The following is a 25,521-nucleotide window of genomic DNA, read 5'->3' as shown; positions in this document are numbered from 1 at the left end:
CAGGCTCCGCAGCATGTGGGATCTTCCCGGACCAGGGCTCGAACCGGTGTCCCCTGCATTGGCAGGCGGATTCTTACCCACTGTGCCACAAGGGAAGCCCTCTTTGAACTTTTCGTATCATTACTTTCGCACTGTATAAAACCAAGACATTTAAGAAGTATATAATACATACCTAGAACTGGTTCTGTAACATTAAGTAGAGAAATGCAACCCGGCGGAGTAAATTCTGTCTGTCCCAGATCACATTCCAAATAGTCAATGCAGGATATACTGAAAATTTAAAAGAAAGAAAGAAAATCTTAACTAGTTTTACGGCGCCCAAAGGGTAAATCAGATTGTAAAGATTTCATGCGATGCACAGGCATAATCCACCCTATGCAGCCTCGTAGGTAGCACGCTCCAAAGACGACAACCAACACAGAAGAACGGTAAAGAGAAAATGGGGCGCAGGCAAGGCCACAGTGTCCACTCATTATCTGGATAAAACTTTGCCTTTCTTAACGTTTTGTTTTTTAAATACAACAGAATTTATCCCTACCCTGACTCTCTGGATTTGGACAAATACATTTTCAGAGACCAAGTGACAACTCCCGTGAGCTCACCGACAGGCAAGGTGGGTACACCTGAGAGCGCCATCACTTCACCCCAAAACCCGGTATAACCAGACCACCTCACTCAGCTGAGTGGCTTTGCAGGGTTGTATATAATCTCTACTTAGGAGTCAGGATGCATTCCCATCTAGTTTCTCAAATCAAAAATCCTACTTCCTGTCAAAAATCTAGCAATATGTCAAAAATACTCTTACCTATTTAACAACTGGTTAATCAGGTATCTAATAAATGTTGACTTTCCAATGTCCTGAGAGCCACAAACCAGAATGACCGGGCAGCCGTCTGCTTCTTCTGGAGGTGAGACAAACATTGACCCCTAAAATTAGCCATCTTCTTTAGGGTGCTAATCGTCAACAGTAACCCCCGGAGGCCTTGGTGGATAAACGCTAGACTGTGTTGGTACGCATTACTCACCACAAGAAATGCTGACTAACTCTTCCATGACTGAAAAGGCACTCTCGGTTAAACGAAGGCCGTTTTTTTTCCTCTCTCTTCTAATACCGACAGATTTCAAGGCGAAATACTCAGAGTTAATCTGGAAAGTCGGAATCTGAAAGTAACAACGTAAACTTTAAGAAAAGATGAAAACAAATACACTTCTTTTTCTTCGGTACTAAATTAACAAGCCTCATATAGGTGTGAGCTACAAAAGATAAATCTGATCACTCCCTTTCTCTCACCCCCCAAATCCAACCCTCCGGTGAGTCTTGTTGTCTCCCAAAGCCGTCCATGTCTCTATTTTCATAGCTTACGCTCCCTTCCAAGCTGCCACCACCTCTGCGGGAGACTCCAGAGAAAAAGAAAATGCATGGAAATTTAAAAGTTATGGCCACAAGAAAAATTCAACCAGAGACCCCAGCTGCGGAACAGGTTGGTGATTTGGAATAAAGTCAAGACAGTCTCCAAAAACATCAAGCAAAAAGACAAAGAGTTGAAAGGAGGGACTCCCCTGGTGGTCCAGTAGTAAAGAATCTGCTCTCCAATACAGGCGATGGGCGTTCGAGCCCTGGTCAGGGAACTGAGAGCCCACATGCTATGGGACAACTAAGCCAGCACGCCACAACTACTGAGCTCACGTGCCTCAACTAGAGCCCGCGTGCCGCAAACTAGAGCCCACGCACTCTGGAGCCTGCGTGCCACAACTAGAGAGCGAGAGGAAAAAAAAAAACCCACCACCACAACTAGATAGAAGCCCGTGCACCGCAACGAACCGCCCACGTGCTGCAACTAAGACCCGACGCAGCCAAAAATAAATAAATAATTAATAAATCTTTAAAAAAAGAGAGTTGAAAGGATGTGGAAGGCGGAGACATGAAGTCCGATGGCATTCTAGCAGAAGTAGCAGGAAACCACAGGAAAGCCATCGGAGGAACGAGAGCAGGGCCCTGGCAGAAGCAAGTGGGTCTCAGATGGAATAAGGGAAGACCCAGGAAGAGACCCCACCCAGGACCACCCAGGACCGCATCCGCATGCAATTCATCAACCCTGAGAAGAAGGACATCATAAAAGGAGCAAGAATCAGCCTGGGGTGAGGAGTCCTAGCAGCTATTCTGGATTCTAGAAAACAGTGGAGCAAGTCCTTCAAGGTTTCGAGGAAAACTTCTTGGAACCTGTAATTCTACACTCCGCTCAACTATCAATCACTGAGGGAAAAACAGGAACATCTTATAAAATGAGATAAGCTAACGTTTACTATCTGCCTTATATGAAAATATAATTCCAAAATGTATTAACACGTAAGTGTGGAAAGGAAAGTTATCCAAGAAAGATCATAAGGAACATAAACAGTGCTGGCTGGGTAAGTCGCAGAGACAAAAAAAAAAAAAGCTGAAAATAAATGAAAAAAGAATGACTTTGATCGTGGCATCTGAAACATTCACTTGGTAACACGGGATTTCCATTCCCTTCTCTATGGCTCTGACCAAGCTGCTGGATTCTGTACTAGATTAAGTTTACGTGACCACAGAGCCCATTCATTGTCCTGCCCTTGTTTCATATCTTCCAGCCTCCAACCCCCTCCTACTCCCTAGGTGATAACCTTGAACCATTTCACAGCATAAGGGGAAGCAATCAGAAGAGACCTTCCCCTTGCCCCTGGCTCTGTCCCAGGCACTGCCTTCAGCCACTCTGAAGGAACTGCCTCTGCTCCTAAGGCCAACCCTCCACAGACACTAGAACCCGTCCCTCGAGGTCCAATCCCCCACCTGGCTCCAGCCATCCTCTCCCTCAAGCACCAGCGGGCTCCCTCCTGTGGATCTTTCCCTCCTGCTGTGTTCAATCACGAGGTTTTTTTCCATCCACCTGAACAAAAACCAGAACTCTCTAGTGCATGTTCACTCCTCCCACCACTGTTTCATTTCTTTCTTCCCTTTACAGCTAAACTCTCTCAAAGCAAAATCCCTTACTACTAAACCCTTGAGTTCCGCTCTTCCCCAGGTCTTGACCCCACTCCAGTCAGGCTAGCCCCCTCAGCAATGCGGTGAAACCACTCCTGTCCGGATGGTGTTCTGCACCCAAGTTCCCTTCTCAGGCCTCATCTCACCATCAGCTGCGTCGGGGCCTCCACGTTCTTCAGCGGCTCCCCGCCCACACCCGCCTGCTTTGCTCAGTCTCTTTGTTGCTCCTCGGGCTCAGACCCTGAACCTTCTAATTTTTACCTGTATCAACTCCTTGGCGTTACTATCCTGTCTCACGGGCTCCAGAACCCTCTTCTGCTGAAAGCTCCCAAATCTACATTCCCAACCTCCTCTCTGAACTTGACTCACACATTGAACCTCCCACTTGACATCTACAACTGAATGTCTAAGAGGCATCTTTAAGCTACAGATTTAAGTCTCCTCCTGCAGCGCCCTGTCTCCGTGCACCCAAGCGGTCACACCTCACACCCCGTCTGTCTGATGTTCCTATAGAGTTGACTCAGTCTACTGGCTCGTGGGAGACAATTATAGCGACCGACCCGACTTCAGGAAATTAATAATAAGGGCAGCAAAAATTTGGAGATGAAGAAAGAGAGAGATGGGGCTTCCCTGGTGGCACAGTGGTTGAGAGTCTGCCTGCCGATGCAGGGGACACAGGTTCGTGCCCCGGTCCAGGAAGATCCCACATGCCACGGAGCGGCTGGGCCCGTGGGCCCTGGATGCTGAGCCTGTGCGTCCGGAGCCTGTGCTCCGCAACGGGAGAGGCCACAACAGTGAGAGGCTCGCGTACCACCAAAAAAAAAAAAAAGAGAGAGAGATGGGAGAAAGTGTAAGCACATTGAAATTACTCATTCTCATTCAGAGTTTAGAGAAAATTCATACCGTCTCAAGTTAGTAAATCAAAATATAAAGATAACCACTTAAAAAATATAAAGATAACCACTGAAGAAATATCAAAAGGCATTTAACCAACTATAGTAGAAAACGATGACTTTCTCTGGGGAATGAAGCTAAAGGGGGTAGAAGAGACAATTTTCACGATATACCCTTCTGTACTGGCTACTTTTACTTTACGCACATGTCACAATCTGTACGACTTACAGCACAATGTGACAGACAGACTGATCTTCCAAGGGGGCATCCTACATAGTCATCTGACTGTTTTGGTGAAAGTAATTAGCAAAACTCTGAATGAAAACTGGTTCTACCTCTTGTACGAAAACGTAAGATAAACCTGGATGGCTGATTATGAAGTTCACAGTGGAGGTTTTCAGACGTTCCAGCAACAGAATGGAACACAGAGGAGAAAAATTCTTCATCAAACAATATCTGTCATCTGTAAAGAGAGATATAAACTACCTTAGAAATAGCACGCCATTAAACTCTATGCCCTTTAGGACCTCCGTCTCCTCTGCTTTATTCCAAACTTTTTGAGACTAGGAATTATGTTTGAGAGACTTATTCAGGAGGCCATGTTGCATGATAGGAACACACCTGAGTGGAGAAGTCAACCCAGGTTTGCTACCTAAACGCTGTGTGGCCTTGGGCAACTTTTCTCATCTGTAAAATTGTGAAAACAATAGCTTCACTCTCAAGACCCTGGCGAGAGTTTAAATAGATACAGTAAAGAGTACAAGTTCTAGGCCATAGTAAGCATCTGAAAATTATTCGCCTTGGGATTTCCCCGGCCGTCCAGGGGTTTAGACTCTGCGCTTCCAATGCAGGGGGCACGGGTTCAATCCCTGGTCGGGGAACTGAGATCCCACATGCCGGGCAGCGCAGCCAAAAAAAAAAAAAAAATTATTCACCTTATTATGATATATCCTTAGTAAATCATGCAGTTTTTTTCATTACCTTGGTTCAGATAAGATCTGAGCAAACTTCGGGCTTCCCTTTTCATCTCTTTCTTGCTTTTCTCATGCACTGGGTAATGAACTGCATTGATAGTCAGGCGAGAGTGGGTATAGGCAGAGAAGACATTTTGGGCAGGTTGGCCTTGGCTGATGGTAAAACCAAACACCTGCACCTGGCCATAGAGGCAGGTCACACGACAGATCCCGCTAAAAGTAAAGCCCTAGAGGGAAAGCAAAAAGAAAGGAAGAAATAAGGTTACAGATTCTGTTACCAATGACAGAAAATGTCTAAGATCTTAACTGGCTACTCAGACATCAAAAGGAAGCTGATTTCCAAGTAACAGAATACCTTGTAGGTGACTATCTAGTATTTTAAACTAACAGATTAAAATATTAATATTTTTAACCTAAGATCATATCCTATGGCAGCTACAGGGACAGAGAGTCTGGTGAACACTGACCCAGGGGGGGCCCCCTGAACTCAGCTCTGCTGTACTCATGGCTCCCTGTTCTTATAAAGGTCCAGCGCCTGCCGAGTCTCTCCCGTTCTTGGGTTTTCACCTCCCTCCTGTATTGCGGGGAACCTCCCAGACCAACGTTCAGGTGAACGTCAGGGGCCCTGAAATCAGGCTGCCAGGGTTTGACTGCTAGCTCTACCACTGCTGTATAACTTTCTGGCAAGTTACCTAAGCTATATTCTTTCTTTCTGTAAACATTCCTAGCGGTAATGACTCCGCAGAGCATGTATGAGTACTAAATGGGTTCACAGGCCCCAAACACTTAGAGCCTGACATTTCTAAGCACTCGGTAACTGCAACCTATTATTATCATTACTATTAAAGTCCCTCCGGCCCCGAAGACTTAGAATTCCCTCGGGAGGGTCCTTGTTACGCTCTGCCCAGCACCACCGCCCGAGGAATGCGTCCAAAGAACCCACAGGGGGACACGGGCCTCTCCCAGCCTGCAGCTCCCGTGGCTGAGTCCCCAACCCTCCCCCTCTGCCCTCCCGGCTCCCCGGGCGCGACCTACCTGCCCCAGCGGCAGCAGCAACACGGCGCGGCCCGAGCCGGCTGACCGCACTGGCGGGATGGGGAGGATGGTGGAACAACTCGGGGCCGGATCCTCGGCCGGGCGGGGGCTGGGGGCCGCGGTCTTGGGCCTCCGGGGCGCCGCCGCGCGCGACACCAGGCAGCCGCCCTCCCGCCAGTCCGCGCCGGCCGCCTGGGCCTGCAGCAGTCGCCGCCGAAAGCGCCTTCGGCCGCGCCAGCGCAGCCTCCCGAGCCGGCGGCGGGGCCGGTAGCTGAGGATGAGGTGCGGCCGGGCCTTGCGGGCCCGCAGCCACGTGGAGCGAGAAGGAGCCCTCTTAGACAGTAGCAGCGAGTCAGCCATGCTGCCCACCGGCGCCTGCTGCTCGACAATCTCGCGAGATCCCGTCGCTCCGCCCCGTGGCCCGTCCAGCGGCCTGGGAGCCGCGGGCGCCCTCTGCCGGCGGCCTCGGCAGCGTCCCCGGGCCTCACCCGGCCCCTTGGAGGCTCAGGCCCTCTGGCGGTGGGGGCCGGATCTGGTGGCCTCCTGGGGCGACACCCGGGCCGGGTGTCCCAACGAAGACTCCATTTACATTATGCAAAAGCCCCACCCCGGCCGCCTGGAGAGGGAAAGTCAGATACCCGGAGTCCAAAGCCACCTCTCCGGAAATCCACCTAGGATTTTTTTTTGTCCTGCAGAGAAAGCTCCAGGATTGACGTTTTAAACAAAACCGGTCTATTTGCATACCCTTTGTTTGCATGCATTTGGCTTTGAGCTGAAGGGAGCAACCCTGTGTATAACAAGGCGAAACCGGGATGATTTACTCAGAATTTCAATTTCAGGATACTGAGGACTGGTGTGGGTGTGTGGAGTTGCAAATTTAACTCTAGGCCTTGTCTCACTGGGTAAACTGAGGCCCAGGTAAAAGGTTTTTACAATCCTCAGCTCCCAGAGAGCAACCTTCCACACGCTGTTCCTCAAGACCCCCAGAGAAGATGTGTTCCAGCCTTCCTCTGCCCGCCCCCAAATACCAGGGCTCCCTTTCTGAGCCAGGTGAAGCCACAGGCAGCAGTGCAAGGACAGAACCCACAACCGTCCAGAGGAAGGGCCAGTGGGTGCCACCTGGTTTGCACCTGTGCCTTTACCCTGCCCGCTTCCTGAGGAGGACTGCAGACCCAGACGGTGGAGGCGAACAGCCCGGTTCCTACAACTGGGTTCCAGCCCCACCCCTTTCAAAGGCATGAAACTGGGAAGCATCTGGGCAGCTGCCGACCATCCTAGTTAAACGGCCCGGCCTGGTCCCAGGGCGCGGCGCGGCCATGCCAGGCGCAGGGAGGTCTGGCCAGCATGTTACTCTGGGGGGTGCGCCTCACCGGCCTGCAGCTTTCCCTCTCCTGCTGCTGGGCTTTCAGCTGCCACAGCACCGCGTCCTCCTCTGACTTCAGCCTCCCTGGGGATTACCCGCTTGCGGGCCAGTTTCCTCTCCACGGTGACCACCTAGGGGTGAGACGCAGACCCACAGTGACCTTCTGTGACAGGTGAGTGAGGGGTCAGCAGGACTGTCTCCTGGGGGGGCCATGCCTACGGGGCCCTCTGCCAGCCCCCCTCAGCAAGACCCTGCCAGTTCTGCCTCTGAGGTGACCGTCTGAGCTGCCTCCAGTCCCTACCCAACCGGCAGGCGCCACCTTCAAGCGCTAGCTAGCTCCTTCCCTGGCACCTTGTAATACGGTTTCCACTTTGTAATATGTCCTTTTGCCCCCGCTGTTAGAGTCCTTTGTCTTTTAATTCCATGCCAGTTGTTTCCTGGCTTTGTGATGTAACTAGATGGCAAGGATTAAGCAAGCGTGGCCTTTCCCCTCCTCCGTCTCCTCCCCCACCTCATTCCTCCCCAAGTTCACGCTCCTTAGTCTCCCAGATGGCAAGTACGGTCCTCCAGGGGAGGCTTCCCGGCTATGTGGGGACACCTAGCAGTAGATGCTTCAGGAGCTTAGCAAAGATAAATTAGGTTGGTGTCTTCATGAAGTCAACAGTCTAGGTAGAAAAAACAACGGCTTTTCTTCTGAAGAAGATAGTTGCTTGCCATTCATACAAGTATTAGATTTGGGCAGCTTGAAGATGTATCATGGCTCAGCAGTAGGATGCCCGAAACATGAAGCACACCTGACAGCCAGCCCAGGAGGAAGGTTCTGGAAACCCTGGTGCAGGAGGACTGGCCCAAAGAGCTACAGGTGGGAGCCTGGGAAGAAAAGACTTGAGGGGGGAGGAGACATATGAAAACCAGCTTCAGATAACTGAAGGGCTGTCATGGGCAGGAGGTACTGCATTTCCTTCCAGTGACTCAAGGACAGAAGTGATAGGAACGATGGGAGAGCCTAGCAACAAGCAGAGAGGCTGCGAAAAGGAACGGGCTGGCACACTCCCCAAGCAGGGCTGAATCATGTCCCCAGTGTGCCCTTGTCGGTGTTTCCCAGAGAGGCCATGAGGAACACAGGCCCTCGTCACAGGCACGAGTGTCCCAGTGAAAAGTACTAGTTAAACAAGGTTAAGCACAGATTGTGGTTAATTTAATGTGTCAACTTGGCTAGGGCCTGGTGCCCAGTTGTTTGGTTAAACACCAGTCTAGATGTTGCTGTGAAGGTATTTTTAGGCGTGGTTAATATTTATCTATTTTTCTTTAAGATTTTTTTGATGTGGACCATTTTTAAAGTCTTTACTGAATTTGTTACAATATTGCTTCTGTTTTACGTTTTGGTTTTTTTGGCCACGAGGCATGTGGCATATTAGCTCCCAGCCAGGGAATCGAACCCACACCCACTGCACTGGAAGGTGAAGTCTTAATCACTGGACCACCAGAGAATTCCCATAGACGTGGTTAACATTTAAATCAATAGACTGAGTAAAGCAGATTGCCCTCCATCATGTAGGTGGGCCTCATCCAAATAGTTGAAGAGCTTAAGAGAAAAGATGGAGGTCCCCCGGAAAAAGAAAGAACTCCACCTTCAGCCTCGACTGCAAAATAAAGTCTTGTGGAGATTTCTAGCCTGCCCTGCAAATCCCAGACTAGCCAGCCCTCATAATCCCATGAGCTAATTCCTTAAAATAAACCTCTATTGTTTGCTCTCTCTCTCACTCTGTCTCCCTCTCTGTCTCCCACTCTCTCTCTGTCTCTCTCTCTGTATGTGTATATATATATATATATATATATATATGTATCTCATCTCGGGTTCTGTTTCTCTGGAGAACCCTGACTAATATAGCAGGTTTCTCTCCTACAGGACTTGGGAGCCTTTCAGTGCTAACATGCTTATTGGAGGGGGGAGGCGGGCATGGTATGTGTATTTCTCCAATGTGTCCCCTACCTCTCCGAAGGCCTGTCAACAGAACTGTGTGTGCCACAGGGTCCACACTGAGGTCATGGTTGTAGGGGGCTGAACAGATGACCTCAGAGGTTCTTTTCTACCCCCCCAAGCCTGGGGTTTCAGGAGACCAGAGGGTCTCAGCAGGGCCTTTTGCCCTCTTCAGCTCTCAGCCTGGCTTTCCCTACAGGCCCAGCACCTTCAATGGCCACGGCCACCACCTCTTCCAGGCCATGCAGTTTGGCGTCGAGGAGATAAACAGCTCCACTGCCCTGCTGCCCAGCATCACCCTGGGGTACAAGCCGTACGACGGGTGCTCGGAGTCAGCCAACGTGTTGCCACGCTGAGCACGCCAGGGACGCGCTACGTGGAGAGCCGAGGAGACCCTGCCCACTACGCCCCCGCGACTGTGGCGGTGATTGGGCCCGCCGCCAGCAACCGTGTCGCCAGCGCTGCAGCCCTGCTGAGCCCCTTCCCGATGCCCCTGATAAGCTGGCGCCCTGGCAGTTCGCTCATCTCACCTCCTGCCGAGTCCAGTGTGGGCTGGGGTGGGTGGGCAGGAGCTGCCGTGCCTGAGGCCAGCCTGGGCTCCTGGACCTCCTGGGCGGTCACTGCTCGTTAGTCACCTGCCTGGCATTCCTTCCTGTCCAAGCGCGGCTTCCAGGTCTCCCTGCTCAGTGCTCACTGGAAAATCCATTCTCCTCGGAAACTTCTGCCTTTCTTTCTCCTCCCGCTGCCTTATCACCTTTGTGCAGAACTGAACACCCTTCGTTTCCCACCCCCCCAGACTCAGGCTCAGAGGCGTGGCATCTGTCCCTGTGCGGGCCAGTCCCGTCCCTCCCCTCCTCTGCCCACCGACCTCTCCCTGGGCCTCCTCCTCCACCCACACGCTTGCCCTGTCCTCCTTTACCCTCCAGGCGCTTCTCCTCTCACACCTGGCTGACTGCCCCGCCGCCGCCATGCAGGCTTCTCCAGAGTCCTCCATTCCTGTTTGCTTCTCCCTCTTTGCCTTTACCCCTCCCTCCGCTGCCCTGGACTCTGCCCTTCTAGCCGGCGCTGGAAGGTGCAGGCTGGGTAGGGATTGGACATGGTTCAGGTGGCCAGCCCAGAGGTGGAACCCAGCACCGTCTTGCTCAGGTGGGCTGGTGCAGGGCCCGGTAGGTGGCCTTTAATCCATTTGATCTTTTTTTTTTTGGCCCCATGCTGCTCAGCATGTGGGATCTTAGCTCCCCGACCAGGGATCGAACCCGTGCCCCCTGCATTGAGAGCGTGGAGTCTTAACCACTGGACGGCCAGGGAAGTCCCTCCATTTGACCATTTTGACACTTTCCCTCAGCATTTATGACCCTTTCACTTGGGGCACTTCTTTCTTGGTCTCCTTTAGAGAATTCTGCCCCCCGCCCCCCGGACCCCATCTCCTCTGAGAAGGCGGTGACTCCCTAGGGCAGACCCCTCCCCTTCCCAGGCAGGCCGAAGACCGGGCTGAAATTCCTGTCTCCACCTTCCTTCTGACTCCTGAGCACCAGCCTGACTTCCAGATGCTCGCCCAGCGCCCAGCGTCTCCACTTCATGGACCCAGCAGGCCCCCAGTTGAACTTCCCTCCCCACGTAACACAAGCCTCTTGTCTTCCTGCATCCCCCCACCCCGGCCCGTTTGGCAGAGTGACTGTCTCTAAGGAAGCCAGAGACCCTGCAGTCCTACCTTCACTCCCTTCCCTGCCCCGACGTTTAGCTCATCTCCATGGCCTCTGCTGGGGGTCGGTGAGGGAGGGGGCCCTCACCGCTGCCAGCTCTGTCCCTTCTTCTCTATGGCCACTGCTGCAGCTTTAACTGACCGCCCTCCCCTCTCATCTAGATGATTCCATCAGGTCCTAGGAGTTCTCCGTGACTCTGGCCTTGAGCCTTTTTGTTGTTGTTAGTTCCCTGACCAGGGATTGAACTTGCGCCCTTAGCAGTGAAAGCTTAGAGTTCTAACCACTGGATAGCCAGGGAATTCCCCTGGCCTTGAGCCTTTTTAAACACGTTCCGCACTGATCAGAGATACACTCCTAAAACACAAGTCTGAGGTCACTTCGCTGCCTAAACCCTGAGGCCTCGGGATAAAGCCCCAGCCCCGCAGCAGGGGCCTAAGGCTTCCCGCCCTGACCAGTCACACCTGCTCAGGCTCTCTTCTTCCTGGATCTGACCTCCAGCCAAGTGGAAGTCCCTGAAGGGCCACACACACACACACACACACACACACACGTACCATTTCGCCCCCTGCATGCGGCTGTGGTCCCTTTGTCCCCAGGACAGGTTCCCATTCTTCTCCCAGAAGTCTCCCTGGGGACCTGCCCCCTACCTGACGTGTAACCTGTTCGCCTCGTGTGTCAAGTGGCGCTCTGCTTGAGACCCTGGGCCAGGACCTTGTCCCCATCCTCCCCGTGTCCCCGCGCCCAGCACAGGGCTGGCATTGGGGGGCCCTCATTCGAGGCTGATGCCACTGAACTTGCCGAACTGAACCCCACAGGGCAGCTATGACGCCAGCAGCGTGGCGCTGGGCGTGAAGCGGCTCTACCCCTTCTCTGCGCACCGTCCCGTGATGAGCACCAGGTGGAGAATGTGATGCTGCCGTTGCGGAGGTTCGGGTGGGTCTGGATCTCCACGGTGGGCAGCGAAGGTGACTACGGGCAGCTAGGGGTGCAGGCGCTGGAGGACCAGGCCACCCGGCAGGGGGCGTGTGCGTTGCCTTCAAGGACACCGTGCCTTTCTCTGCCCAGCCGGGCGATGAGAGGATGCAGAGCACGATGCGCCGCCTGGCCCAAGCGAGGACCACGGTCGTGGTCGTTTTCTCCGGCAGACAGCTGGCCAGGGTGTTCTTTGAGTCCGTGGTGCTGGCCAAGCTGACTGCCAAGGTATGGATCGCCTCAGAAGGCTGGGCCATCTCCAGACACATCAGCAATGTGCCTGGGATCTGGGGCATTGGCACAGTGCTGGGCGTGGCCATCCCACAGAGGCGTGTCCCTGGCCTGAAGGAGTTTGAAGAGGCCTACGTTGGGGCAGACAAAGGAGCCCTTGGGCCTTGCCTCAGGGGCTCCTGGTGCAGCAGCAACCAGCTCTGCAGAGAGTGCTGGGCTTTCACGGCACAGAAGATGCCCACACTTGCAGCCTTCTCCATGAGCTCCGCTACAACGTGTACCAGGCTGTCTACGCCGTGGCTCACAGCCTCCACCAGCTCCTGGGCTGTGCCTCTGGAGTCTGTTCCAGAGGCTGGGTCTACCCCTGGCAGGTAAGGCACTTAACCTGCCACTGGCACCCTATATCAGGGTGCTTTCCTGAGGCAAGCAGAACGGTTCCTCTTCGGCTACCCTAAATGCAAGGGGTGTGGGGCAAAGGTCCCCGACTGGAGGCTGATTCCTTCTCTGAGGCTCGTGTTTGTCTTCTGTTCTCTGAACTGTGGCCCCTCCCACCCACCATGCCTCAGATTCAGGGCTTGAAACCTCTGCAAAGGGCTCCTTTGTTAGAGGCTTCCTCTCACTCAGGAGGCTGGATAGGAGGGTGAAGGGGCCTCCTAGGAGGGGAGAGAGCCTGAGGAAGGGACCAGAACTTCCAGATGGGCTGAAACCACCCAGATGGAAGCTCAGCAAGGCCCCATGCACTTGCTTCCCGGGCCGTCTGGGTCCCGGTGGGTCCTGGAGGAGCAGCCTGTGTCAGCTATGGCAGCGCCGTTACCCCTGTTTGTTTCAGCTTCTGGAACAGATCCTCAAGGTGAATTTCCTTTTACACAAGGACATTGTGACATTTAATGACAATGGCGACCCCCTCAGCAGTTATAATTGCCTGGGACTTGAGTGGCCCCAGCTGGACCTTCAGGGTCATCAGCTCCTCCTTGTGGTCTCCAGTTTGGCTAGACATAAATACGATCAAAATCCGGTGGCATGGAAAGGACAACCAGGTAACGGGGACATGGTCACTCACTGGGTGACTGCCTGACAGGCAGCTTGGAGCACGGGGACAATGCTGACACAGAGCAGGAGAGGGGATCCCAGGTATCAGGCCACTGTGACCCTCCCCAGCCCTGCCAGGGAAGCTCCACAGGCTCACAGACAGAGGCCCGGTCGTCGCTGGTTCACACAACCAGGGGCTCTGCCCTGGGAGTAATCCGCGAAGGCGGATGCCCAGAGATCCAGTTTTTCATCCTGAGAGCGAGTGTCCCTTGGGCTGGGCCCCACCGCATGGCTGCAGAACGCCTGTGGCTTCTTGCAGGTGCCTCAGTCTGTGTGTTCCAGCGACTGTCCTGTAGGGCACCAGAAAGTGATCGTGGGTTTCCACTACTGCTGCTTCCAGTGTGTGCTCTGTGAGGCCGGGACCCTGCTCAGCAAGAGTGGTGAGTGACCCAGTGATGAGTGGGCGAACCACCCAGCGCTCCTAGGGTCTGTAGAGCGGATGAAAGGGCCTCCCTTGGGCCACACACGTGCAGAACCAGGGCCCTGGGTCACTTTGCTGCCAGTTAGGGACAGGTTGGGGGACACCTTCCATCAGACTGAATGCTGATCAAGCAGAAAGAAACAAGCAGTAGAAGGTCTCATATGTAGCTGAGTTTCCTTCTTTTCTTTTCTTTCTTTCTTTCTTTTTTTTCTTTCTTTCTTCCTTCCTTCTTTCCTTCCTTTCTTTCATTTTTGCATTGGGTCTTAGTTGTGGCACGCAGGATCTTTTGTTGTGGCCCATGGGCTTCTCTCTAGTTGTGGCATGTGGGCTCAGTGGTTGTGGCATGTGGGCTCAGTGTTTGCAGCATGTGAGCTTAGTTGCCCCACAGCATGTGGGATCTTAGTTCCCTGACCAGGGATCAAACCCGTGTTCCCTGAATTGGAAGGCAGATTCTTAACCACTGGACTACCAGGGAAGTCCCTACCTGAGTTCTTTATCCCAACCCAACGCCTACAGAGGCAATTTTATCCTAAATTCAACATATATATACATATATATATACATATATACATATATTTTTGCGTGTGTGTGTGTGGTACGCGGGCCTCTCACTGTTGTGGCCTCTCCTGTTGCGGAGCACAGGCTCCGGACGCGCAGGCTTAGCAGCCATGGCTCACGGGCCTAGCCGCTGCACGGCATGTGGGATCTTCCCGGACCGGAGCACAAACCCGTGTCCCCTGCATCGGCAGGCGGACTCTCAACCACTGCGCCACCAGGGAAGCCCTCAACATATATTTTAAAAAAATATTTATTTGGCTGCACTGGGTCTTAGCTGCAGCACATGGGATCTTTGTTGCCGTGTGCAGGATCTCTAGTTGTGGCATGTGGGATCTTTTAGTTGCGGCCTGCTGGCTCTTAGTTGCGGCCTGCGGCATCTAGTTCCCTGACCTGGGATCAAACCCAGGCCCTCTGCATCGGGAGCTCAGAGCCTTAACCACTGGACCACCAGGGAAGTCCCCCTAAACTCAACCTCTTTATCCAAACAGATGTGGCTATCATTCCCTTTGTGCCCTCCCATGTTATCTGTATGAAGTCCCTTCTGTTGCCCATGCCAGTGACAGCTGACACCTTGAAGAGCTTGGCCTGAATGCAGATACTAGCATGTCTGCAGCAGGACAAAAAGCATACTCTACCCAGTGATGCAAGGTCAAGACCAGAGAGCAAATGGAGGTCGCTAAGGGCTCAGCCCAGAGCTGGACTCCAGGGGCCACGTGCCTTCCTTTTACTTCCTTACTTCCTTTTACTGTCTCTGCGGGAGTGGGAATGTATCTCTTCTATCCTGAGTCAACTCAGAGAAACCCCAGAGCGGCAGCTCAGGCAGGTGGATTTGGCTAGTGGGAGTGCTGGGGAGAGATGAAAAGACCCTTCCTTTGGGGCTGGCTGCTCGCATTGGATCATAACCTCAAGGTCATGTGGGTTAAGGCCCTCTCTACGACCTGTTGGTTTGCAGACCCCTTCTGGGTTTCATGGGATCATGAGCCATACAGAACCGACCCAGGTGTCTCCATAATCTGTAATTAACACAGGCATGTTGAGGAAACACTTGGCCTGGGGGCCCTCACTCAGGGCTACCCCTATCTTGCTGTGCCTGGCAGAGCCCAGCTCCTGGGCTACAGCCCTCCCAGAAACTTGCGGGCTTGCATGGCCTCCCTTTCCTTCCCCATTCCTGCTTTGCTCACCCGGCTCTCAGGAACCCTCTCTGCCTTCCCTTCCAGACCCCTACAGCTGCCAACCTTGTGGGAAAGAAGAGTGGGCACCTGAGAGAAGCCAGACCTGCTTCCCATGCACCGTGGTGTTTCTGACTTGGCATGAGCCCATCTCTTGGGCGCTCCTGGCAGCTATTACGCTGCTGCTGCTGGTGGCTGGGACTGCTGGCCTGTTTGCCTGGCACCTAGACACGCCTGTGGTGAGGTCTGCTGGAGGCCGGCTGTGCTTCCTCATGCTGGGCTCCCTGGTGGGGGGCAGCTGCGGCCACTGTGGCTTCTTTGGGGAGCCCACGCTGCCCACATGCCTGCTGCGCAAAGGCCTCTTTGCCCTTGGTTTTGCCATCTTCCTGTCCTGCCTGACGATCCGCTCCTTCCAACTTGTGTTCATCTTCAAGTTTTCTGCCCAGGTACCTACCTTCTTCCGTGCGTCGGTCCAAAACCACAGTGCTGACCTGTTGGTGGTGATCAGCTCAACAACCCAGCTGCTTATCTGTCTAATGTGGCTTGCAGTGTGGACCCCACTGCCCACCAGGGAACACCAGCCCTTCCCCCAGCTGGTGGTGCCTGACTGCACAGAGGCTAACTCACCGGGTTTCATGCTGGCTTTCGCCTATGATGGCCTCCTCTAGGCCAGCACCTTTGCCTGCAGCTACCTGGGCAAGGACCTGCCAGAGAACTACGACGAGGTCCAATGTGTCACCTTCAGCCTGCTCCTCAACTTCGTGTCCTGGATCGCCTTCTTCACCATGGCCAGTGTCTACCGGGGCAAGTACCAGCCCACGGTCAACGTGCTGGCCGTGCTGAGCAGCCTGATTGGCGGCTTCAGCGGTTATTTCGTCCCCAAGTGCTATGTGATCCTGTGCCGCCCAGATCTCAACAGCACCGAGGCACTTCCAGGCCTCCACCCAGGACTACACCAGGAGCTGTGGCTCCACCTGACCAGTGGGTCGGGCAGGGTCAAGCCGGGGCAGGGTGGACTGGAAGTCGCCACTGCTCTCAGGGTTGAAGGTGGAATGGGGGGCGCCCAGGACCTGGGGTGTCCGGGAGGCCTCTGGGCTCCTCAGCCTTGGCTTGGGAAGTGTAAGCCCACGGGAGAGCTCAGTCCGCGCTGCGCTGGCTGCCAATAAAGAGGTGAAAGGTGCGTCTTGGCTGTGCTTCCTCTCTAGGGCGAGGGTAGGGCGCTGTCTCTTCAAGCCTGAGGGCGCTGTGCGGCCGGGCTAACCGCAGCCGGAACCTCGGGACTCCAAGCGGGGAGTAGGTTCTAAGTCCAGCTTGGCGTTGCTAGGCAACCACAGGAGGCGGGCCCAGCGCCGAGGGAACGGAGCTGGCCCCGCCTTTCCCTGCACCCCATTGGCTGTTATCTACGTGGTACCGCCTCCAGGGGCCGGAGGTAAAGGCTAGCGCCTCCGAGGCGTCCCGCCCCGGCCGGCGCGTTCTGACGTCACGTCCGGCGGCAGCGGCGGCGGCGTCTCTGCACGGTCGGCCCGGCACTTACCGCCGGGGCAGTTGGTCGGTGGGGCTGTGCGGGCGACCTGGCTTGGGGCCGGAGGGGTTGGCGTAGGGAGGACCGGCCCGGGTGAAGAGGTCGGGAGGAACGGGGCGAGGGAGGGGGCGCTGTGGGCCGCGGTGGCTGTTGACGGAGTGTGACCGCGGCCGCCTTCCGCCCGGCCGCTCCGGACGTGTGGGCGCGGCGTGGGCTCCGTTCACCTGTCTGCAGCCGCCACCCTCCCCTGCGTCGGGCCCTCTCGCTGTGCCAGGCTGATGAGTTCGCGCTTATTCCCCGCCTCTTTTCTCAAACTTTTGATTTCCTCCCACCAGCACCCTTCCCGACTCTGTCCCCACCTAGTCCGCCTGCGCCTCCGCCACCACACTCTCTGGCCACCCCCGATATGGGCTGTTTACTTGGCCCCGGCCCCCAGGGAGGCTTTCAGTCCGTTCCTGTGTCAGCTTGCACTTTCTAACCTTGATCTAAGCCCTGGTTGTAATAAATGTGACTGAATAGAGTGTGCCTCCCCTTACCCTCTTCTCAGACTCAGGGACTTTCTCTTACTACCCCTCGGTTGGACTGGTCAGGAGGTCACTGCTGCCTTTCTCCCTTTCAGACGGACCATGGACGGCTCCTTCGTCCAGCACAGTGTAAGGGTTCTGCAGGAGCTCAATAAGCAGCGGGAGCGGGGCCAGTACTGCGACGCCACCCTGGACGTGGGTGGTCTGGTGTTCAAGGCGCACTGGAGTGTCCTCGCCTGCTGCAGCCACTTCTTCCAGAGCCTCTATGGGGATGGCTCAGGGGGCAGTGTCGTCCTCCCTGCCGGCTTCGCTGAGATCTTTGGCCTCCTGCTGGACTTTTTCTACACTGGCCACCTCGCCCTCACCTCGGGAAACCGGGACCAGGTGCTCCTGGCAGCCAGGGAGTTGCGGGTGCCAGAGGCTGTAGAGCTGTGCCAGAGCTTCAAGCCCAAAGCCTCAGTGGGGCAGGCCCCAAGTGGCCAGAGCGGGCTGGGGAAAGCCGCCCCTCGGGATGTGAACAGCCACCTCAAGGAGCCAGCAAGCTTGGAGGAAGGGGACGTTTCGAGGACGCTGGGTCAAACCCCCAGGGATCCGGAGCTCAGCGGTAGTCCCAGCCTCCAGAGGCCCCAGCTTGGTCTCCCTGCTCAGAGTGAGAACCCCGCCTTCCTCCGTGGGAAACTCAAGCAGGCTCTGAAGCTTTGTCCCCCTGAGGACAAGGAGCCTGAGGATTGCAGAGTGCCCCCAAGGCCCTTTGAGGCTGAAGGTGTCCAGCTGCAGGGCGGGAGTAACGAGGTACTGTGCCCAGGATGCTGGAGCAGGGGAGGCAGGAGTGGGGAGGAGAGACTGACGCTTTTCCGGGATAATCTGGACCCTTAGGTAGAATCTGTTTTGTGGGTTTAGAACAGATTTCCTCCAAATGTAGGAAGCGAGCTCCATCCTGCCTCCTCAGGCTGACCTTTCTGCGAGTCGTGTTCGTGGGGTCGAGTGGGCGGCCTCAGGTGTTGCCCAGGGTAGTGAAATCCAGGCGAACTTCCAGTTACCCACAAATAGAGCTCCTGCTCTCCAAACCCGAGACTCCGAAGCTGCCTGCCCTGGGGCCCTGAAGGGAACAGTCACCGATGAAGGGACTTGTCTGGGGATGTGCCTGGGTGGGGGCTTGGGATGGAACTGGCTGCCCCGTAGACCCGCCCCCAGCACCCCTGCTGATTAATTTGGTGACCTCGCTCCCTCCTGCTGCCTCTTCTGCTTTAGTGGGAAGTGGTGGTTCAAGCTGAGGATGATGGGGATGGCGATTATGTTTCTGAGACTGAGACTGTGCCGACCAGGAGGAAATCAAACGTGATCAGAAAGCCCTGCGCTGCCGAGCCGGCCCTGAGTGCAGGTTCCCGGGCAGCCGAGCCTGCTGAGAGCAGAAAAGGTACAGCGGTGCCGGTTGAGTGCCCCACATGTCATAAAAAGTTCCTCAGCAAATATTATCTAAAAGTTCACAACAGGTAAACGTTCTGTTTTTCTATTTTCTTTTCCCATCTGCTGTTCCCATGTTGGGGGAGGGGGCCTGCATCCCCACTTCTGGGCCGCGTAGGGGCCAGGGGCTCCATCTCAGACCCACAGAGCGCCTGGCATTGGCGTCCTCTGGCCTTCAGGGAGTGAGCACCTGACCTTGGTTGGCTTCCTTCTTCCTCGCCCTCCTGCGAGCCCTCTGCTTGGAGCGGGTCTGTGGACACCTTAGCAACAGTTTCCACGCGCTGTGAACATTGACCTCCAGCTGGCTTTTCCCAGGGGGGTGAGAGAAGCCTGTGGCCCCGTGCTGTGGCTGTGGCCTGACTGTAGGTGTTTCTAAAGCCTGGCAGTGTGGGCTTTGGGCCAAGATGTCGATCTTTAGGGTTGCTGCCACCCACATTCTGGGGACAGGTTAGCTCTGAGGTGTCAGCAGAGCACGAGAGACCATTCGTCTAAAGCTGCCGTGTCCCATAAGGTAATCAGATGCCACACGAAGCTATTTTAATTTAAAATCAAAGTAATTAAAATTAAGTAAGTTCATTTCCTCAGTCACACTAGCTGCACTTCAGGGGCTCAGTAGCCACGTGTGGTCCCAGCTGCCGAATGCGACAGGACGGACATAGAACGTTTCCATCATCCCAGAGCTTCCTTTTGGAAGGCGCTGCTCCAGGGTCCTTGTTCTCTGCGGGGCCTGCAGGGGCGGCAACTAGGTGACACGCCTTCTAGTCTCGCCCCTCCTTAGCCCAAGACATCACTTGGTGCGGTTTCTTGCCAAGGCAGGCTGGGCCATACATGTTTTCTCAGTATGACACTCTCAGAAGCCACTAGCGACCGAATGGAGTTGGAACTGGGGCTTAAGCCCATTCGCTGTCCCTGCTCTGGGGGCAGCTGCCGCCAGTGGGGCCTTTGGGGAAGTCTCCCTGGGGTGACCTGTGTCTGCCTGGATGCTCTCCCAGTGTAAGACTTGGGTGCAGGCACCGACCCCATCCTTACCTTGGGCTGCAGGCTGCTAGACTGGCCCTGAGAACTGGGAAGGGGTGATGGCCTCCTGAGGTCTTTGGGACGGGGGACAAGGACAGTCAGTATCGCAGCAGAGGATGAGAGGAGTGTATGGCCTCTGGCAGGTTGTCGGCGCTCTCCCCACGCCTCTCCCGGGCTCTGAAGTCAGGGTTCATTTAGCTCATTCAGTGAGCTGTCTGCCCGGTGGCTGAGCGCACGGATACCTTAGTGAACAGAACAAAGAGGCCTTGTGGAGCTTGCCTTCCAGCAGGGAGATGAGATCCTGAACTACCAGATAAGAGACTCTGCAGTGCGATGAAGGCCACGGGAAAAAAGAAAAGGACAGCAGTGCCAGGGGGCTGGGGAGTTCAGGGTGGGGTCAGGTTGCGTTTGTAAAGAAAGGAGATAATCCAGCAGACTCAAAGGAAGTGAAGAAGTTTGCCTAATGGATGGCTGGGGAGAGCGCTCTGGGCCAGAGAGGGGCCAGAGCAGAGGCTCTGGGGTGGGAGGGGGCCAGCAAGGTAAGGGTCAGGCCAGCAGTGCCCTCACAGGCCCCTAAGCCTTTCTCAGGGTGAGATGCCAAACGTTAGAGGGTTGTGAGCAAAGAGGCGATGCGATCTGGTTGTACTTGAGGGCCCGTCTGGCTCCTGAAGTGGAAACCCAACGGGAGGTAGGCGTGGAGCACGGGATGGGTAGGAGGCCCAGGCGGCGGCGGCCCAGGGATGGCGTGGCCGCGCTAGATGGTAGCATGGAGACCAGGTGAGGTGGTCAGCTTCTGGCTGTGGTTTTGAAGGCTGAGCCCGTGGAAGTTCCAGGCAGACTGTGTGGTTTCTCCAGGGAGTCAGGGCCCCGGGATCATTTCTGTCTTCGGAGAGATGCTGGTGGCTGGGCCTCCCCATCGGCCTGTGGCTCTGGGGCGGCCCCTCCAGCGTGGAGCTGTGCCGTGCCCTCCCTTGCAGAGTCTCCGGGAGGGAGGAGGGTTTCTGGGCTCACCCCTGCAGCTTCACCAGCTGGGTCTGGCCGAGCCTCGTGGAGAGCCTCAGGCGTCGGCCCAAGTCCAGTCTTCCTCTGCCACGGAGCACGGCACTGTCAGCAGAGGTGCTGGAGGGGGCCTGGGTGAGGGAGGGCGGCAGGTCCGCTCAGCCCCGACACCCCCCGTGGCTTCTCCCAGCAGGAAACACACTGGGGAGAAACCCTTCGAGTGTCCCAAATGCGGGAAGTGTTACTTTCGGAAGGAGAACCTCCTGGAGCACGAAGCCCGGAACTGCATGAACCGCTCGGAACAGGTACTTGGGGGCCGGCCCGGGTCCTGGTGGGCAGGGCACGCTGGCCTCTGTCTCTCTGCCACCTGGGAGGGGCCCCCAGGGGACTGGCCTAGACGGGACTGTAAACTCAAGAGCTGCAGGGTGCTTGGATATCATCGGGTCCACTTCCTGGCACAGGTGGCCGGGGACACAGGTCCCAAGGGCAGGTGACACAAGCCCAGGAGGGACTTTGTAGGAGGCAGTTTGGGTTTGCCTGCCTGGGCCCCCGGGCTTTGGAGAAGGGGTACGTCGGTGGGGGGCGGCTGCTGAGAAAGGCCACCTGGCCACCTCCCCCCACCCCCCTGGCTGGCCCGTGTGACTCGGCGGCTAAACCCCACCCCCACCTCTTCCTAGAGGTCTGTCGCCTGCAGGCTGCGGCCCCGTCCCCGGCCTGGCCCCCAGCCTGGCGTGGTGGGCTTGCAGTGTTCAGCGAGGGTCAGCGTCAGGGCAAGCAGGTTACATGTTGCCCTCTCCCACCCTAGCGCGCCCCCCCGCCCCCCCAACCCCGGCAGACTCTTCCCGGCAGCGAGTGGAAGCCCCGGCCGAGGCTGCCGTCGAGGCAGAGGCCCCCGCTGACGCCGGTCTCGCTTGTCCCTCTCGCTGCCAGGTCTTCACGTGCTCCGTGTGCCAGGAGACATTCCGCCGCAGGATGGAGCTGCGGGTGCACATGGTGTCCCACACGGGGGAGATGCCCTACAAGGTCAGGCTCGGCGCGGCCCCAGGGTCCCTCCCGCCTAGCCCTTTACCTGGGATGGTGTCGGGGGGCCTCCCCCTTGCCAGCCGTCGAGGAGCCCTGCCCTCCCTCCCCGTGTCCGGTGTCCGGTACTCCCGTATCTTCGGGCGGGGCTGCTGTTTCTTTCCGCAGAGGGCAGCCTCAGCCTCGGCGTGGGCGTAGCACCAGAGGCCCTCCGCAGTGTGGCCTTCACACCGGGTTGGGGAGCAGCCCCGGCCGAGGCTGCCGTCGAGGCAGAGGCCCCCGCTGACGCCGGTCTCGCTTGTCCCTCTCGCTGCCAGGTCTTCACGTGCTCCGTGTGCCAGGAGACATTCCGCCGCAGGATGGAGCTGCGGGTGCACATGGTGTCCCACACGGGGGAGATGCCCTACAAGGTCAGGCTCGGCGCGGCCCCAGGGTCCCTCCCGCCTAGCCCTTTACCTGGGATGGTGTCGGGGGGCCTCCCCCTTGCCAGCCGTCGAGGAGCCCTGCCCTCCCTCCCCGTGTCCGGTGTCCGGTACTCCCGTATCTTCGGGCGGGGCTGCTGTTTCTTTCCGCAGAGGGCAGCCTCAGCCTCGGCGTGGGCGTAGCACCAGAGGCCCTCCGCAGTGTGGCCTTCACACCGGGTTGGGGAGCCTCCCGCATCTCGGGCTGTGCCCTGCCCTTGGGTTCCTGCCCCGGCAGCCTGGGGGTGACCAGGGCTCTGTTGGTGTCGGCGGCCTCAGAGGTGATCATGGCCTGTCTTGCAGTGCTCCTCCTGCTCCCAGCAGTTCATGCAGAAGAAGGACCTGCAGAGCCACATGATCAAGCTGCACGGAGCGCCCAAGCCCCACGCGGTAAGTGCCAGGCCGTCCTGAGGACCCTGAGGACCGGGGCCGGGCACTCCGATGCCGGGCACTAGCACGGTGAAGGCGGCCATGCCTGCGTCCAGAGTGGGCGGGCAGTGCGGTTTCTGCCGTGAGGGGTCCAGGGGGTTCTGTGGGGCTCCCGGGCGGCCCTCCCTCCTGACTCTCGCCCTGCTCACCCTGTCCCTTAGTGTCCCACCTGTGCCAAGTGCTTCTTGTCCCGGACGGAACTGCAGCTGCACGAGGCTTTCAAGCACCGTGGGGAGAAGCTCTTTGTGTGTGAGGAGTGCGGCCACCGGGCGTCGAGCCGAAATGGCCTGCAGATGCACATCAAGGCCAAGCACAGGTGGCCGTGGCCCGTCTTCCCCCAGGGCCTGGCCCTGCTGCTGCCTCCAGGCCCGCGGGCGGGCTGGGAAGGCAGAGTTTGCTGCCGCTCACCCAGAGTGCCCCCCACCCTGAGTCTGGTGCCGGCAGGCTTTCTGGGTGGGGACGCCTGCAGGATGAGCAAGCCTGCCGGGCCAGCGAGGCTGCGGGGAGGGGATTTCAGGCAAGACCAGGCCCCCTACCCCGCCCCGGGCAGCTTCTCATTTTCCCGTGGCTCCGTGGCTCCCGGGATGGAGCTCTCCCAGCCCTGCCCGAGCCCCTTCTCCACCAGGCAGCTCGCAGCAGCCCGGCCCGTTCCCAGAGGCTCAGGCCGGCTGGCTTCAGCCTTGCCTGTTTCCGTGGCTCGGGTCGGCCGTGTTCCCAGCTGCAGTGGCGCCAAGGGGGCCGCTTCCCTCGGTGACGCCTCTGCCCGTGTCCCCACCTGGACAGGAACGAGAGGCCGTACGTCTGTGAGTTCTGCAGCCACGCCTTCACCCAGAAGGCCAATCTCAACATGCACCTGCGCACACACACAGGCGAGAAGCCCTTCCAGTGCCACCTCTGCGGCAAGACCTTCCGCACCCAAGGTAAGGCAGGCCGTCCCCTCCCTGTCCTGGGGCTGAGGCCCAGCGGCTGAGCCCTCACCCTGTGCCCGCAGCCAGCCTGGACAAGCACAACCGCACGCACACTGGCGAGAGGCCCTTCAGCTGTGAGTTCTGCGAGCAGCGCTTCACGGAGAAGGGGCCCCTGCTGAGGCACGTGGCCAGCCGCCACCAGGAGGGCCGGCCCCACTTCTGCCAGATCTGCGGGAAGACCTTCAAAGGTGCCTGGGCCCGCGGAAGGCCGTCGCCCTTGGCCCTGCCCCGGGTGAACCCCGGGTCGGGGAGAGAGGGCGGGAGGGGCGGTCACAGGCTCCTCTGGCGGCCCCGCAGGCAGGGCGGAGGCTTCCCAGGGCCCCTGGCAGTGGTGACCTCAGGGTGGCGCCGGAGAGCCTGGCAGGGCCCAGAACCACCGCAGGCTGTGTCTCCTCTCCGGGCTGGAGCCCTGCTCCCGCCCCGACTCTGGACCCTTCCCTCCTGCAGCCGTGGAGCAGCTGCGTGTGCACGTGAGGAGGCACAAGGGGGTCAGGAAGTTCGAGTGCACCGAATGCGGCTACAAGTTCACCCGGCAGGTAGGCCTGGGGCCGGCCTCCTCCTGCCCCCGCCCCCCGGCCCCTGAGCCCCTCCCCCAGAGGGCTCTGTGCCCAGCCTGAGCGCCACCTTCCCCGCTAGGCCCACCTGCGGAGGCACATGGAGATCCACGACCGGGTGGAGAACTACAACCCACGGCAGCGCAAGCTCCGGAACCTGGTCATCGAGGACGAGAAGATGGTGGTGGTGGCGCTCCAGCCGCCCACCGAGCTGGAGGTGGGCTCGGCTGAGGTCATCGTGGAGTCGCTGGCCCAGGGCGGCCTGGCCTCGCAGCTCCCTAGCCAGAGACTGTGTGCGGAGGAGAGCTTCTCGGGCCCGGGAGTCATGGAGCCCTCGCTCATCATCACGGCCGCCATCCCCGAGGACTGTGACACGTAGTCCTCCCCTCCTCGCCAACACCCCCTGGCCCCCAGCGCTGGCCACTTGGCTCCGTCCCCCAATAAACCACATGGCTTTGGACTCGATTGTTCTGGCCCATCCAGCGGCCTGTTCCGCGGGAACCTGGGCTCCAGGGAGGTGCTGCTTTCCCACCTTGTCCTCTAGAAGAAACGGTGTCCTGCCTGATCTTCCGTGCACCCCAGAGCTCGGCCAGCAGCTTCCCCACATAGTCGGGAGACCCCAGCCAAGTGAAACTTGGGCAGGTAGCTTTGGGGGACAAGCCTCTGGCCCAGGTCGCTCTCATCTTTCTCCATCTGGCTTTTAGAACCGGGACCAGTGGCCAGGGCCCTGACGATGGTGGCTGGCCCAAGACGGGGGACCCCGTTACTCTGCAGCCAAGTGGGTCTGGGAGCCCGAGGAGAGTCAGGCTTGTGGCTAAGCATGCTCTGGGCCCTGGCTGGCGGCATGACCACGGACAGGACCTTTCCCTGGGGGAGAAGCTTGCTTTGCTTGTTCAGGAGGCTGGCTTGGCACACAGGCAGGGCCAGGCCTAGAACGGCGAGAGGCCCTGGTGGTACCCAGGTTCTGCAGCCTTGGGAAGAAGAGATTGTGGGCTCGGGAGGCCAACTGCCTGCATCCAGATTCCTTCCCAGCTTTTTTTTTTTTTTTTTTTTTTATTTAATTTTATTTATTTTTGGCAGTGTTGGGTCTTCGTTTCTGTGCGAGGGCTCTCTCTAGGTGCGGCGAGCGGGGGCCGCTCTTCATCGCGGTGCGCGGGCCTCTCACT

The 25,521-nt window shown here is 57.2% G+C and overlaps 3 protein-coding genes across 5 annotated transcripts in view; 2 read left to right on the top strand and 1 right to left on the bottom strand.

Annotated features, from left to right (window-relative positions):
- The window catches only part of LOC102976721 (kelch-like protein 21), a 55,687-nt gene that overhangs the window by 16,032 nt on the left and 14,134 nt on the right, over positions 1 to 25,521 (bottom strand). The window contains exons 1-6 of one of the 3 annotated variants that reach the window (XM_024125553.3): positions 5,911 to 6,378; positions 4,883 to 5,102; positions 4,237 to 4,364; positions 1,026 to 1,161; positions 806 to 902; positions 173 to 270 (exon numbers count right to left, since the gene is read on the bottom strand). In XM_024125553.3, coding sequence (XP_023981321.1) covers positions 173 to 270; positions 806 to 902; positions 1,026 to 1,161; positions 4,237 to 4,364; positions 4,883 to 5,102; positions 5,911 to 6,270 — 1,039 coding nt within the window. In that variant the 5' untranslated portion in view covers positions 6,271 to 6,378. Of the gene's footprint in view, positions 1 to 172; positions 271 to 805; positions 903 to 1,025; positions 1,162 to 4,236; positions 4,365 to 4,882; positions 5,103 to 5,910; positions 6,379 to 22,260; positions 22,747 to 25,521 lie in introns of those variants that run through there. The other 2 variants (XM_028487909.2, XM_028487910.2) reach the window with 2 other exon arrangements.
- On the top strand, positions 6,487 to 16,375 carry TAS1R1 (taste 1 receptor member 1). Its single transcript, XM_024125718.3, is given in 12 exon segments — positions 6,487 to 7,445; positions 9,454 to 9,596; positions 9,599 to 9,801; positions 10,960 to 10,989; positions 11,850 to 11,975; positions 11,978 to 12,425; positions 12,428 to 12,531; positions 12,990 to 13,078; positions 13,080 to 13,197; positions 13,509 to 13,629; positions 15,446 to 16,323; positions 16,325 to 16,375. Coding segments are annotated over 12 exon segments (2,502 nt in total). The 5' UTR covers positions 6,487 to 7,254.
- Positions 17,546 to 24,813, top strand: ZBTB48 (zinc finger and BTB domain containing 48). The gene is made up of 10 exons (XM_028487904.2): positions 17,546 to 18,235; positions 18,695 to 18,936; positions 21,117 to 21,228; positions 21,854 to 21,946; positions 22,708 to 22,794; positions 22,995 to 23,149; positions 23,617 to 23,753; positions 23,825 to 23,989; positions 24,249 to 24,337; positions 24,438 to 24,813. Exons 1-10 carry the CDS (start codon positions 17,546 to 17,548, stop codon positions 24,732 to 24,734), a joined length of 2,067 nt encoding a protein of 688 aa, XP_028343705.1. The 3' UTR covers positions 24,735 to 24,813.

Source organism: Physeter macrocephalus, chromosome 3 (genome assembly GCF_002837175.3).
Source record: "Physeter macrocephalus isolate SW-GA chromosome 3, ASM283717v5, whole genome shotgun sequence".
In the NCBI taxonomy this organism is placed as follows: domain Eukaryota; kingdom Metazoa; phylum Chordata; class Mammalia; order Artiodactyla; family Physeteridae; genus Physeter; species Physeter macrocephalus.
The sequence above is the reverse complement of the archived record's forward strand: the minus strand, read 5'-3'. Positions and strand labels throughout refer to the sequence as shown.

What these genes read in the sequence shown, in the direction of transcription:
- ZBTB48 (XM_028487904.2), top strand. Translation starts at nt 17,546, where the DNA reads ATGGACGGCTCCTTCGTCCAGCACAGTGTAAGGGTTCTGCAGGAGCTC. An exon ending in CGGGGGAGATGCCCTACAAG is followed by an intron (nt 21,947 to 22,707) that starts GTCAGGCTCGGC and finishes CCTGTCTTGCAG; the next exon opens with TGCTCCTCCTGCTCCCAGCA. An exon ending in GAGCGCCCAAGCCCCACGCG is followed by an intron (nt 22,795 to 22,994) that starts GTAAGTGCCAGG and finishes CCTGTCCCTTAG; the next exon opens with TGTCCCACCTGTGCCAAGTG.